Here is a 12,777-nt window from a genome sequence, read left to right as displayed (position 1 = left end):
CCATAGCCTCATACAGCCTCAGCAGTGCATCTCTGCTCTAGGATTCTAGCCATCTTTAATAGCTAGGGTTGACAGTAGGATCTTTTTCCCAGAGTTGAATTGCCCAGTACTAGGTGACATGCATTTAAAGTGAGAGGGGGAATGTTCAAAGGAGGTGTGAGGGGCAAGTTCTTTTATACAAGAATGATAGGAGTTGGGAATGCTCTGCCAGGGTTAGTAGTGGAAGCAGATACCATAAAGGTGTTTAAGGGACTTTTAGATAATCACATTAATATGCACGGAATGGAGGGATATGGACCAAGTGCAGGCAAAAGGGATTACTTTAAGTTGGTGTCATGTTCAACAAAACATTGCGGGCTGAAGGGCCTGTTCCTGTCTATACTGTTTATGTTTGATAAAATTAATACTAACAATGCACCCTCAGTGACCTGTCCAAAATCTGGGGAATCAAAGGACAACTAAGGTGTGTAGATAGGGATTTAATGATCAGGGCTGGAGAGGGAGTTGGATGTTGGAGAGTTGAACAGTTCAAGCCCATGCTTGAAAACTGAACGTCTGGGCGAGGTGCAGAGCACTTAAACAGCCCGTGGGTCACATCCTAACAGGAGCATGCCCTTTCAGACAATTAGAGAGACTGGGGCAGTTGATAGAGGTCATAAACTGAGTTTGACAAGTTAACGACACTGGAGGATTGTCCCTGTTTCTTGTCACAGCAGGAAGGGACCGGAACTGTTCTCAGCAAACTGTTCCATTCTCTCCCATAAACACTCTGCATGAAAGGATGGGTGTTACATTTCCAGATGGAGGGATGGGTGTTACAACTCAGTTCAAGTCTTTTTTCTTGTGCTTTCCATTCAGAAGTGTGCAATCAGTTGGAAAAGCCATTGATGATCTCGTCTGCTGTCCATGTTTATCAATCTGTTTCAAATTATAAAAGGTGTCTGAAAACAATTCTGGAGTTTTTACTAATTCCTCAGGCTCCTCACATCAGGCAACTGACTAAATGCAGCAAACCTCTGCCAAGTTTCCATAAACCTGCGATATCAGAAAGCTATAATGACCGAAATCTTCTCGTTCTGATAGTGATATCATGATTGCCACTGTGCTCTGCATGGCTCCAATGTTGCTAGCTGAAATTATTCTCAGTGTATCCAGCATCAATGCATTACTGCACTTGTCAGAAATTCCTCTGCAATAATCCATTTATATTAAATGAGTGAACATAGTAACTTTATTCTGACCTGCTACCTATTAAAAATGTGTTGAGTTGGCTGGCTGTATATAGGAATCATATATAGGGATCAAAGTGCACTGCACCAGTCTAAATTTCCCTAAACCTGTCCCATTCCCCAACCTGCTATGATCTGCCTGCTTTCAAAAACCAATCCTGGCATTCCTGAATCACTATTTCCCTATTTCCCAGTCTTATTCCCCTCTTCCTCTTACTCCTTTTATCTTACTTTTTCACAACTTGGCTTTGTTACCTTGACTGTTCACATGCAGTTTTCTCCAGTCAATCAAACGGTTGAAGAGGAATGTTTGTGACCAGCAGCTAAACATATTCTGTTAGGGTGATTGGATCCACAGCAATATAAAGGGAGTTGGAGCTGATGACTGTGTTGGAAATGCTTGAGGCTGACAGAATAGGACTAATTCCAAATGTAGATCATGTTTCTTCTTTCTAAGCAAATAAAACCTATACAGAACCTGGTACACATTGATGATTTTGTTATTTGTGATGACTTAGACATTCTCAGAGAGATTGATAACTTTATCTTTCTTTCTGTTACTGTGATTGATAATATAACACAGTTGCATAGCAGCTTAGTCAGGGAGTTGTGGAGATAAAAAATTCTGTTGCACTGTATTTTCTCTGATGATAAATCAAGTTCATCTCAGCCTAATTTGAACAATGTAGATCTGTCCAACACTTCATACTAAGTGCTTCAGTTCCCCTGATATTTACAGTAAAGCACCTGTCATTTTTGTAGTTTGTTTTAGGCAGTGATACTGGGTGTTTCACATTAATGACAATGTAGACGCTGATGAGGAAAGCCATTTAACCCACCCTAATTCATCTGTTCAGAAAAACTCTTTAATCGTTTCAACCTGCCAATTTTCTGAACTGATTCCTGAGTTTTTGCCAACACTTAGTCATTTTTAGATTAGATTAGATTATATTACAGTGTGGAAACAGGCCCTTCGGCCCAACAAGTCCACACCGACCCGCCGAAGCGAAACCCACCCATACCCCTACATTTACCCCTTACCTAACACTACGGGCAATTTAGTATGGCCAATTCACCTGACCCTGCACATCTTTGGACTGTGGGAGGAAACCGGAGCACCCGGAGGAAACCCACGCAGACACGGGGAGAACGTGCTAACTCCACACAGTCAGTCGCCTGAGGCAGGAATTGAACCCAGGTCTCAGGCGCTGTGAGGCAGCAGTGCTAACCACTGTGCCACCGTGCCACCCACAAACAGGACAGGGGGTCACAGGACAGGACAGGGGGTCACTTGCTAGGCCAGTGTGTATTGCCCATCCCTAATTGCCCTTGAGAAGGACTGGTGATACCACTGAATGTTAAGGATGATGGTTCAATTCTCTCTTATTTGGAGATGGTCACTACTTAGCAAGGGCATGTTATGAATGTTACTAGTCTCTTGTTAGCCCAAGACTGAATATTGTTCAGGTCTTGTTGCATTTGAACACAGACATCTTCAACATCTCAGAAGTCATGAATCATGCTGAACATTGTAAAATGATAAGCGAACATCCCCATTTGTGATATTTTAGCGGAGAGAAGATAATTGATTAAGCTGTTGAAGATTGTTGGGCTGAGGAACTCCTTCAGAGATGTCCTGGAGCTGAGTGACCGACTTCCAACACCCACAACCATCTTACTTCATGCTAGGTATGACAAAAACCAGCGGACAGTCCCCCTTTCCCCACCCCCTCATAGTTTTGCTAGGACTCCTTGATGTAACACTTGGTATTACTGCCTTAACGTTAAGGGGAGTCACTCTCCCTTCACCTATTGAGTTGAGTGCTTTGTTCCATGTTTGAACTAAGATTGCAATGAGGTCAGGAGCTGAGTGGCCCTGGCAGAACCCAAACTGGGCATCACTGAGCCGGTTATTACTGAGCAAGAGCTGTTTGATAGCACTGTTGATGACACCTTCAATCGTGTTACTGATGATCAAGAGTAGTCTGATGGGATGGTAATTGGAAGAGTTAAATTTGTCCTGATTTTTGTGTGCAGGACATACCTGGACAAATTTCCTCATTGTGGGGTAGATTTGCCCAGTGTTGTAACTGAACTGGAACAGCTTGGCTACGGGAGCGTCAAGTTCTGGAGCACAAGTCTTCAGTGCTATTGCCGGAATGGTGTCGGGATCCATAGTCTTTGTTGCACCCAGTGCTTAAAACCAGTTTCTGTTATCATGTAGAGTGAATTGAATTGGGTGAAAACTGGTGTCTGTGATGCTAATGACTGCAGGAGGAGGCTGAGATGGAACATTCACTTGGCATTTCTGGATTAAGAAGCTTTCAACTGCCTTGTCTGTTTGCACTGATGTGCTGAGCTCACCCATTTTTGAGGCTGGGGATATTTATGAAGCCTTCACTTCCAATGAGTTATTTAGTTGTCCACAAATATTCGCAGCTGGTTGAGGGTAGGACTGCAAAGCCTGGATCAGATCCAATGATTGGGGGATCACTAAGCTCCATTTATCACTTCAGATTCCTAACTGCGAGTCAGGATCTCTCGGAAGAGCATGGGTTTACTATGCTGTAAGTCCTGCTGCTGGGGAATATTGGAAGAAAGTGAGGAACTGTGGATGTTGGAGATCGGAGGCAAAAAGTGTGGTGCTGGAAAAGCACAGCGGGTCAGACAGCATCTGAGGAGCAGGAGAGACGACTTTGCAAGCATAAGCTCTTCATCAAGAATGAGGGAGTAGCCCAAGGAGGCTGGGAGATAAATGGAAGGGGGGTGGGGCTGGGGGTGGGGGGAAGATAGCTGGGAATTCAACAGGTAGATGAAGGTGGGGGTGAAAGTGATAGGCCTGAGAGGAGGGTGGAGTCGATTTAATTCACAAGACAGATCCCACAATAATGGTTAGCTTCATCTGCATTTCCCTTTCCTATAGCAACATGTAGTGTATTGGAAATTAGATATTGCAAATTTCCAGTAAGAAAATTAGAAAATGAACAAAAGGCATTAGAGTTGATCCCGTGACTGCAATGTACATTTTTACGTGAGGTGTGACTTTTAACCTTGACGTATATATGTTGGCCGAGAAAAAGATTAAAAAGTCACTTAGAAAATTTTGGCAGGATTGGGCAGTGTCAACATGGATTCATGAAGAGAAAATGATATTTGACAAGACTTCTGGAGTTTTTTTGAGAAGATAATGGTAGAATAGATGAGAGTTGCGGGAGGGAGACCAATGGTTGTGGTTATTTGAATTTTCAGAAAGCTTCTAATGAGGTGCTAGGCAAGAGGTTAGGAAAGAAAATCAAAGCACATGAGATTGAGGGTAACATAGTGGCACAATTTGAGAACCAGTTAACATACACAAAACAGAGAACAGGAATAAATGATGATTCTCAGGTTGGTAGTCTGTGACTAGTGGGAACAGCATGGATAAGTGCTTGGATCAATACCTTCCGTGTGGGAACTAAATGTTTGCTGATGTCTGAAAACTAGGTGGAAATATGAGTTGTAAGGAGGGTGCCAAGAGGCTTTAATGGATATAGACAGGATTAGTGGATGGGTAAGTACATGGGAGATGGAGTGTAATGGAGATAAATGTGAAGTTATGCATTTTTGTAGAAAAAAACAGAAATGCAGAGTATTTCTTAAATGGTGAGAGTTAGGTGCAAAGGGACATGATTGTCTTTGTTAATGAGTCACTGAAAGCTAACATGCAGATACAACAAACAGTTAAAAGTACAAACAATATTTTGTCCTTTATTGGAAAAGGATTTGAGAACAGGAGTATTGAGGTTCTTGCTGCAGTTATACAGAACATTGTTGAGGCCATATCTGGAGCATTGTGTACAGCTTTGGTCTCCTTACCTAAAGAAGGACATACTTGCCATTGAGTGAGTTCAACAAGGGCTCACCAGACTAATTGCTGAGATGGTGGGATTGTCCCATGGGGAGCCAGTGAGGAGAATGCTCCAACTTAAAAGAATACAGTAAGCCCTCATTGGAATATGCAAAACGCCTACAGGGCGGGAGAGGACATCTCTCCTCCTGGGGGATGCTAAAAAGGGGAGGAATATCTTCATTCAGAGGATGGTGAACCTTTGAAACGCTTTACCACAGAGGGCTGCAGAGGCTTAGTCACTGAGTATATTCAGGACAGAAAGCAACAGATTTCTCATTATTAAAGATAGAGTCCTGGAGAAGACAGCACGGAAACAGACCCTTTGGTCCAACCCATCCATACCAACCAGATATCCCAACCCAATCTAGTCCCACCTGCCAGCACCCAGCCCATATCCCTCCAAACCCTTCCTATTCATATACCCATCCAGATGACTTTTAAATGTTGCAATTGTTCCAGGCTCCACCAATTCCTCTGGCAGCTCATTCCATCCATGTACGACCCTCTGCGTGAAAAATGTGCCCCTTAGGTCTCTTTTATATCTTTCCCGTCTCACCCTAAATCTCTCTCTCTCTAGTTCTGGACTCTCCCACCCCAAGGAACAGACTTTGTCTATTTATCCTATCCATCCCCCTCATGATTTTATAAACTCTATAAGGTCACCTCTCAGCCTCCGATGCGCCAGGGTAAACAGCCCCAGCCTGTTCAGCCTCTCCCTTTGGCTCAAATCCTCCAACCCTGGCAACATCCTTGTAAATCTTTTCTGAACCCTTTCAAGTGTCACAACATCTTTCCGATAGGAAGGAGACCAGAATTACATGCAACATTCTAACCAATGTCCTGTACAGCTGCAACATGACCTCCCAACTCCTGTACTCAATACTCTGACCAATAAAGGAAAGCATACCAAACACCTTCTTCACTATGTCAGGCAGCATCCAAGTGCCTGACCTGCTGCGCTTTTCCAGCAACACATTTTCAGCTCTGATCTCTAGCATCTGCAGTCCTCACTTTCTCCACCTTCTTCACTATCCCATCTACCTGAGCAGGAATTCTTGTATCGAGACAGAAGATCAGCCATGATCTAGCTCAACTACAGAAAAGGTTCAAGGGACTGATTGGCCCATTCCTGCTCCTATTTTCTGTGTTCTCTGTACCTAAGCAGGGAAGCCAAGTGTTTTTTGATTGTTGTAAGAGCTTTGTTCCCTTGGTCACTGAACAGCAATAGATGTTCAATAAATAAATGTACATTTGCCTGTAATATGAAGAGAAAAATGAGAGCATGGTCACTTTGGCAATACCAACAACTTATCAGCAATTGCTATTGGTCAACATACATTTATTAACAATGAACAACAGTGCCCTCCACTGGCCATTGTTTGTAGAACAGTTTTCCATCTGTGCCCAGCGTCTCTGGAACAGCTTCACACAAAGTGGTGGCCCCTCACTTGCAAGTCCTCATTGTGAAGGGTATCCAAGGAAACTTGACAAAAATAGATTAGCTTCAGTAAATAATGGTGCCTAGAAGCATAATGAGTCTGAAGGAATGTGAGTGCCAAGCTATTCATCAGTTCGGTCGTTGTTCAGTTTGTCCGAGTTAAACAAATGCTTTCATATTTATTGCTATCATTAGAGTTACAACTCCACTCATTGACTGGATAAAATAGAAAATATTACTGAATTAAACACCTTCAGAAGAATAGCATGGAATATACAGCAAAGAGGAGGGGGAGAGAGGACAGGCCCTAATCTGTGCGTAGGTGTCAGAATTTGGTGAATGGCACTGCTCTGATATCTTATTTTGCTGAAGTTATAAATGCAAGGTGTTGTTTGAGGCAGGGACTGGGGTATTCAAAGCGACATTCAGCCAAATCTCACAACCCGATTCCATGTTGTGTGGTACATAGTCCTTGTTTAAATCTGAACAGTAGTTCCCTGACGTTAAAGAGATAATTGTTATCTCTTTAACATCTCTTCCTCCTCATCTAACCAACTTAGGATGGGCAATGATGAATGGTCAATAACAGTGCCATTCTGTGCTGACCAATAGCGATGCCAATGTGTCTCTGTTACCCACTACCACTCACCCCCTGCTCAAGTTCCATACGATATCAGGAAAGGTTCTTCTCAGTTCACTTCATTTCAAAGCTGTACTCTGGACAGAACAGAAGTGAGTGATAATCCTCAGGAATATGTAAAAGCAACAATTTATTGAGCATAATGAGAACAAAACAGTTACAAATGATTATAGAAGTGACGCTATAACATACAAATAACTAAGAAGATAGAAGGAAAGATAATTTTCTAGGGGAAAAAAAGCAGGAATATATATAAAAAGAAATGCAATTTTATTCCAGCACAGACCTTAAACCTAAATTGGTCTCTCCATGATCCAAATGGTAAAGTAGCCCCAAATTAATCAAGTTTCCAAATTGGTAAAAGAATCTGTGACTTGTACGCGCCATGTCTCCAGGTACATGCTAAATGGAGGGGACCTCCCGTCAGTTACTTCATCGATGCTGTTTCCCTCTATAGTCCTCAGTGGTTGACTGTTGACCAACTGGTGGCTGCAGCAGTGAATTCTGGGAGCAGGGTGCCTCCAGATCAAATTCTGTTCCAGCCTTTCGAGTTTCTCACAGCGAAATATCTGAATTTAGCAAAACATGATTGCTCCACATCAACTCAGGTTGTTGATTCACTAAGGACTAGGAATAATTATTCCTAAATTACCTCACCATCATCCTTCATGACTATCAAATGTCCTCAAACTTCTCTTCCTAAGATGAAAAGTCTGCATTTTTGACGCTGAAAGCCTTTTAATTCTTTTGTTTAAAGTATCTTTAGTTACAACAGCTCCAGAAGTAGGTCTTGTAAACTGATATTGAAAGGAGCACAGTATTGAGGATGTTTGGATTGAAAGGAAGGATGGATTAATGTGTCAGTGTGTTATCCTGTACATAGAACATAGAACATTACAGCGCAGTACAGGCCCTTCGGTCCTCAATGTTGCGCCGACCTGTGAAACCAATCTGAAGCCCATCTAACCTACACTATTCCATTTCTCGTCCATATGCCTATCCAATGACCATTTAAATGCCATTAAAGTTGGCGAGTCTACTACTGTTGCAGGCAGGGAATTCCTTGGGGCCTACTACTCTCTGACCATCTCATCATCAGTGTTTGCACTTCTGCTTTCACCGATATTCTCAGTTCCTGTTCTGCTTGATGCAGGTGCACAGAAGGCAGAGGGCTAAGAAAAACTTCCACGCACATTAAACTCAAGAGTTAAACCACTCACCAATTCTCCCTTGTTTCACCTGAAATTTACAGTGGTCTGAATTAACGGCTACATTTGAGATTTGCTATGCAGTTATTCCCTTTTTGTACACATTATTAAAATCCCTGAAATTTGTGCAGCAACTCCATCTGCTTGAATGAGAAAGTGATGTTTTAGTAAAAGCCTAGTACTTCAAAAGACCTCTGCTTTAATAAATCAATGACACCTTTTTTTAAAAAAATTCAATCTTGGGGCATCGCTGGCGAGGCCAGCATTTACTGCCCATCCTAGAGGGCACTTTGGAGTTAACCACATTGCTGTGGGTCTGGAGTCACGTGTAGTCCAGACCAGGTGAGGATGGCAGTTCCTTTTCTTAAACGACTTTATTGAACCAGTGGGTCTTTCCTGACAATGCGTTCATGGCTATCATTAGACTCCTAATTCCAGATTTTTAAAAATTGAATTTTAGTGCCAACATCTGCCATGGCATGATTCAAACCCAGGTCCCCAGAACATTACCTCTGGATTGACCCAGCTCCCCACAACATTACCTCTGGATTGACCCAGGTCCCCACAACATTACCTCTGGATTGACCAAGGTCCCCAGAACATTACCTCTGGATTGACCCAGGTCCCCAGAACATTACCTCTGGATTGACCCAGCTCCCCAGAACATTACCTCTGGATTGACCCAGCTCCCCAGAACATTACCTCTGGATTGACCCAGGTCCCCACAACATTACCTCTGGATTGACCCAGGTCCCCACAACATTACCTCTGGATTGACCCAGCTCCCCACAACATTACCTCTGGATTGACCCAGCTCCCCAGAACATTACCTCTGGATTGACCCAGCTCCCCAGAACATTACCTCTGGATTGACCCAGGTCCCCACAACATTACCTCTGGATTGACCCAGGTCCCCACAACATTACCTCTGGATTGACCCAGCTCCCCAGAACATTACCTCTGGATTGACCAAGGTCCCCACAACATTACCTCTGGATTGACCCAGGTCCCCACAACATTACCTCTGGATTGACCAAGGTCCCCAGAACATTACCTCTGGATTGACCAAGGTCCCCAGAACATTACCTCTGGATTGACCCAGCTCCCCAGAATGTTACCTCTGGATTAACCATCGAGCGATCATACCATGAGGCTATCGCCTGCCCTATCAATGTCCAAGCCAACAAAGACAGAAAATTCAGGAGTAAAGAGGCATGAGTATATCTGTTTCATTAATGCAGGACATGCTGCTGGTGGGGGAGGGGGGGTAATGCTGAGACCAAGATGTTTCTCCCATGTATATAATAGTGACTACACTTCAAAACTAATCCAGTAGATTTAAAGTGACTTGGAACATCCTGAGGATGTGGTAGGATGCTATATAAATCTAAACACAAACTCAGTGAGTTCTTGCAGGAGGTGAGGGAGGGGGTGTCTGAGGCAGCTCTCCATGTACTGTGGTGAGATTCAGCTCGATGGGCTGATTGGTTGGCACTCATTCCAGAGGGTTTTCTGGAACCGAAGGTCTGTGTCATCTCTTGAGGAAGTGTTTTCCACTCCCCAGGCCTTTAACTATAATCTCAATTCCTCTTTCTTTTTGAGATATTTATCCAACTCTGTTTTGGAAGTTGCTTACGAAATGTTACAAGTGGCCAAATGGAAAGTATTCTCCTCATCTATAAACCCAGAGCAATTCATGTCGACAAGTTACCGATAGATGATTATAACAACTTTGCCGAATCTCACTGTGTTCCTCCAGGTCTGCGGAGAGAAGGTGCGGTTTGAGAAGCTGATGGAATATTTCCGAAATGAGGACAGCAATATTGACTTCATGGTATGAGAGATGAGAGATGGAATGGAGCTTCTCTGAAGTCAGTCCAAGGGTCTGATCTATAAACACAGGAGGCAGCTCCTGTTTTGTTGAATTTTGAGACGGACTCTGCAGATACCTGTGTCCCCAGATCACTGCAGCGGGCACTGTGCACACTCGGTCCTGTACACTCTTCCTGTTCACACTGGGCTCAAGCTCACTCGAATCGTACGAGAAGCCTCTGTACTGTTGCTGTTCACACTGGAGCAGCCTGCACACTGACTCTGTTCACACCAGGTTCCTGCACACTGACTCTGTTCACACTAGGATCCTGCACACTGACTCTGTTCAAACCAGGAGCCTGCACACTGACTCTGTTCACACCAGGGTCCTGTACACTGACAGTGTTCACACCAGGATCCTGCACACTGACTCTGTTCACACCAGGAGCCTGCACACTGACTCTGTTCACACCAGGTTCCTGCACACTGACTCTGTTCACACCAGATTCCTGTACACTGACACTGTTCACACTAGGATCCTGCACACTGACTCTGTTCAAACCAGGAGCCTGCACACTGACTCTGTTCACACCAGGGTCCTGTACACTGACAGTGTTCACACCAGGATCCTGCACACTGACTCTGTTCACACCAGGAGCCTGCACACTGACTCTGTTCACACCAGGTTCCTGCACACTGACTCTGTTCACACCAGATTCCTGTACACTGACACTGTTCACACTAGGATCCTGCACACTGACTCTGTTCAAACCAGGAGCCTGCACACTGACTCTGTTCACACCAGGGTCCTGTACACCGACAGTGTTCACACCAGGATCCTGCACACTGACTCTGTTCACACCAGGAGCCTGCACACTGACTCTGTTCACACCAGGGTCCTGTACACAGACAGTGTTCACACCAGGATCCTGCACACTGACTCTGTTCACACCAGGAGCCTGCACACTGACTCTGTTCACACCAGGAGCCTGCACACAGACACTGTTCACACCAGGTTCCTGTACACTGACTCTGTTCACACCAGGAGCCTGCACACTGACACTGTTCACACCAGGTGCCTGTACAGTGACTCTGTTCACACCAGGAGCCTGCACACTGACTCTGTTCACACCAGGTTCCTGCACACTGTCTCTGTTCACACCAGGATCCTGTATACTGACTCTGTTCACACCAAGTTCCTGTACACTGACACTGTTCACACCAGGTTCCTGCACACTGTCTCTGTTCACACCAGGATCCTGTATACTGACTCTGTTCACACCAAGTTCCTGTACACTGACACTGTTCACACCAGGGTCCTGTACACTGACAGTGTTCACACCAGGATCCTGCACACTGACTCTGTTCACACCAGGAGCCTGCACACTGACTCTGTTCACACCAGGAGCCTGCACACAGACACTGTTCACACCAGATTCCTGTACACTGACACTGTTCACACTAGGATCCTGCACACTGACTCTGTTCAAACCAGGAGCCTGCACACTGACTCTGTTCACACCAGGGTCCTGTACACCGACAGTGTTCACACCAGGATCCTGCACACTGACTCTGTTCACACCAGGAGCCTGCACACTGACTCTGTTCACACCAGGGTCCTGTACACAGACAGTGTTCACACCAGGATCCTGCACACTGACTCTGTTCACACCAGGAGCCTGCACACTGACTCTGTTCACACCAGGAGCCTGCACACAGACACTGTTCACACCAGGTTCCTGTACACTGACTCTGTTCACACCAGGAGCCTGCACACTGACACTGTTCACACCAGGTGCCTGTACAGTGACTCTGTTCACACCAGGAGCCTGCACACTGACTCTGTTCACACCAGGTTCCTGCACACTGTCTCTGTTCACACCAGGATCCTGTATACTGACTCTGTTCACACCAAGTTCCTGTACACTGACACTGTTCACACCAGGTTCCTGCACACTGTCTCTGTTCACACCAGGATCCTGTATACTGACTCTGTTCACACCAAGTTCCTGTACACTGACACTGTTCACACCAGGGTCCTGTACACTGACAGTGTTCACACCAGGATCCTGCACACTGACTCTGTTCACACCAGGAGCCTGCACACTGACTCTGTTCACACCAGGAGCCTGCACACAGACACTGTTCACACCAGGTGCCTGGACAGTGACTCTGTTCACACCAGGAGCCTGCACACTGACACTGTTCACACCAAGTGCCTGTACAGTGACTCTGTTCACACCAGAATCCTGCACACAGACACTGTTCACACCAGGTGCCTGTACAGTGACTCTTCACACCAGGAGCCTGCACACTGACTCTGTTCACACCAGGATCCTGCACACTGACACTGTTCACACCAGGTGCCTGCACACTGACTCTGTTCACACCACGAGCCTGCACACTGACACTGTTCACATCGGGTGCCTGCACACTGACACTATTCACACCAGATCCTACACACTGACTTTGTTCACACCAAGTTCCTGTACACTGACACTGTTCACACCAGGTGACTGCACACTGACACTGTTCACACCAGGTTCCTGCACACTGACTCT

At 45.1% G+C, this 12,777-nt stretch overlaps 1 protein-coding gene across 5 annotated transcripts in view; it reads left to right on the top strand.

Annotated features, from left to right (window-relative positions):
- Positions 1 to 12,777, top strand: part of fmnl1a (formin-like 1a) — a 264,044-nt gene that overhangs the window by 189,047 nt on the left and 62,220 nt on the right. For all 5 annotated transcript variants that reach the window (XR_015752517.1, XM_087977926.1, XM_087977925.1 and 2 more), the window contains one exon: positions 10,164 to 10,238. Coding sequence is in view for 4 of the 5 variants with exons in the window: in XM_087977926.1 (XP_087834052.1) it covers positions 10,164 to 10,238 (75 nt within the window). In the remaining variant the exon portion in view is untranslated. The remainder of the gene's footprint in view (positions 1 to 10,163; positions 10,239 to 12,777) is intronic.

The sequence above is a fragment of the Chiloscyllium plagiosum genome, unplaced genomic scaffold (assembly GCF_037043375.1).
Source record: "Chiloscyllium plagiosum isolate Xiang-an unplaced genomic scaffold, Cpla_swu_hap1 HiC_scaffold_32, whole genome shotgun sequence".
Classification (NCBI taxonomy): Eukaryota; Metazoa; Chordata; class Chondrichthyes; order Orectolobiformes; family Hemiscylliidae; genus Chiloscyllium; species Chiloscyllium plagiosum.
This window is presented reverse-complemented; position numbering and strand designations above follow the sequence as displayed.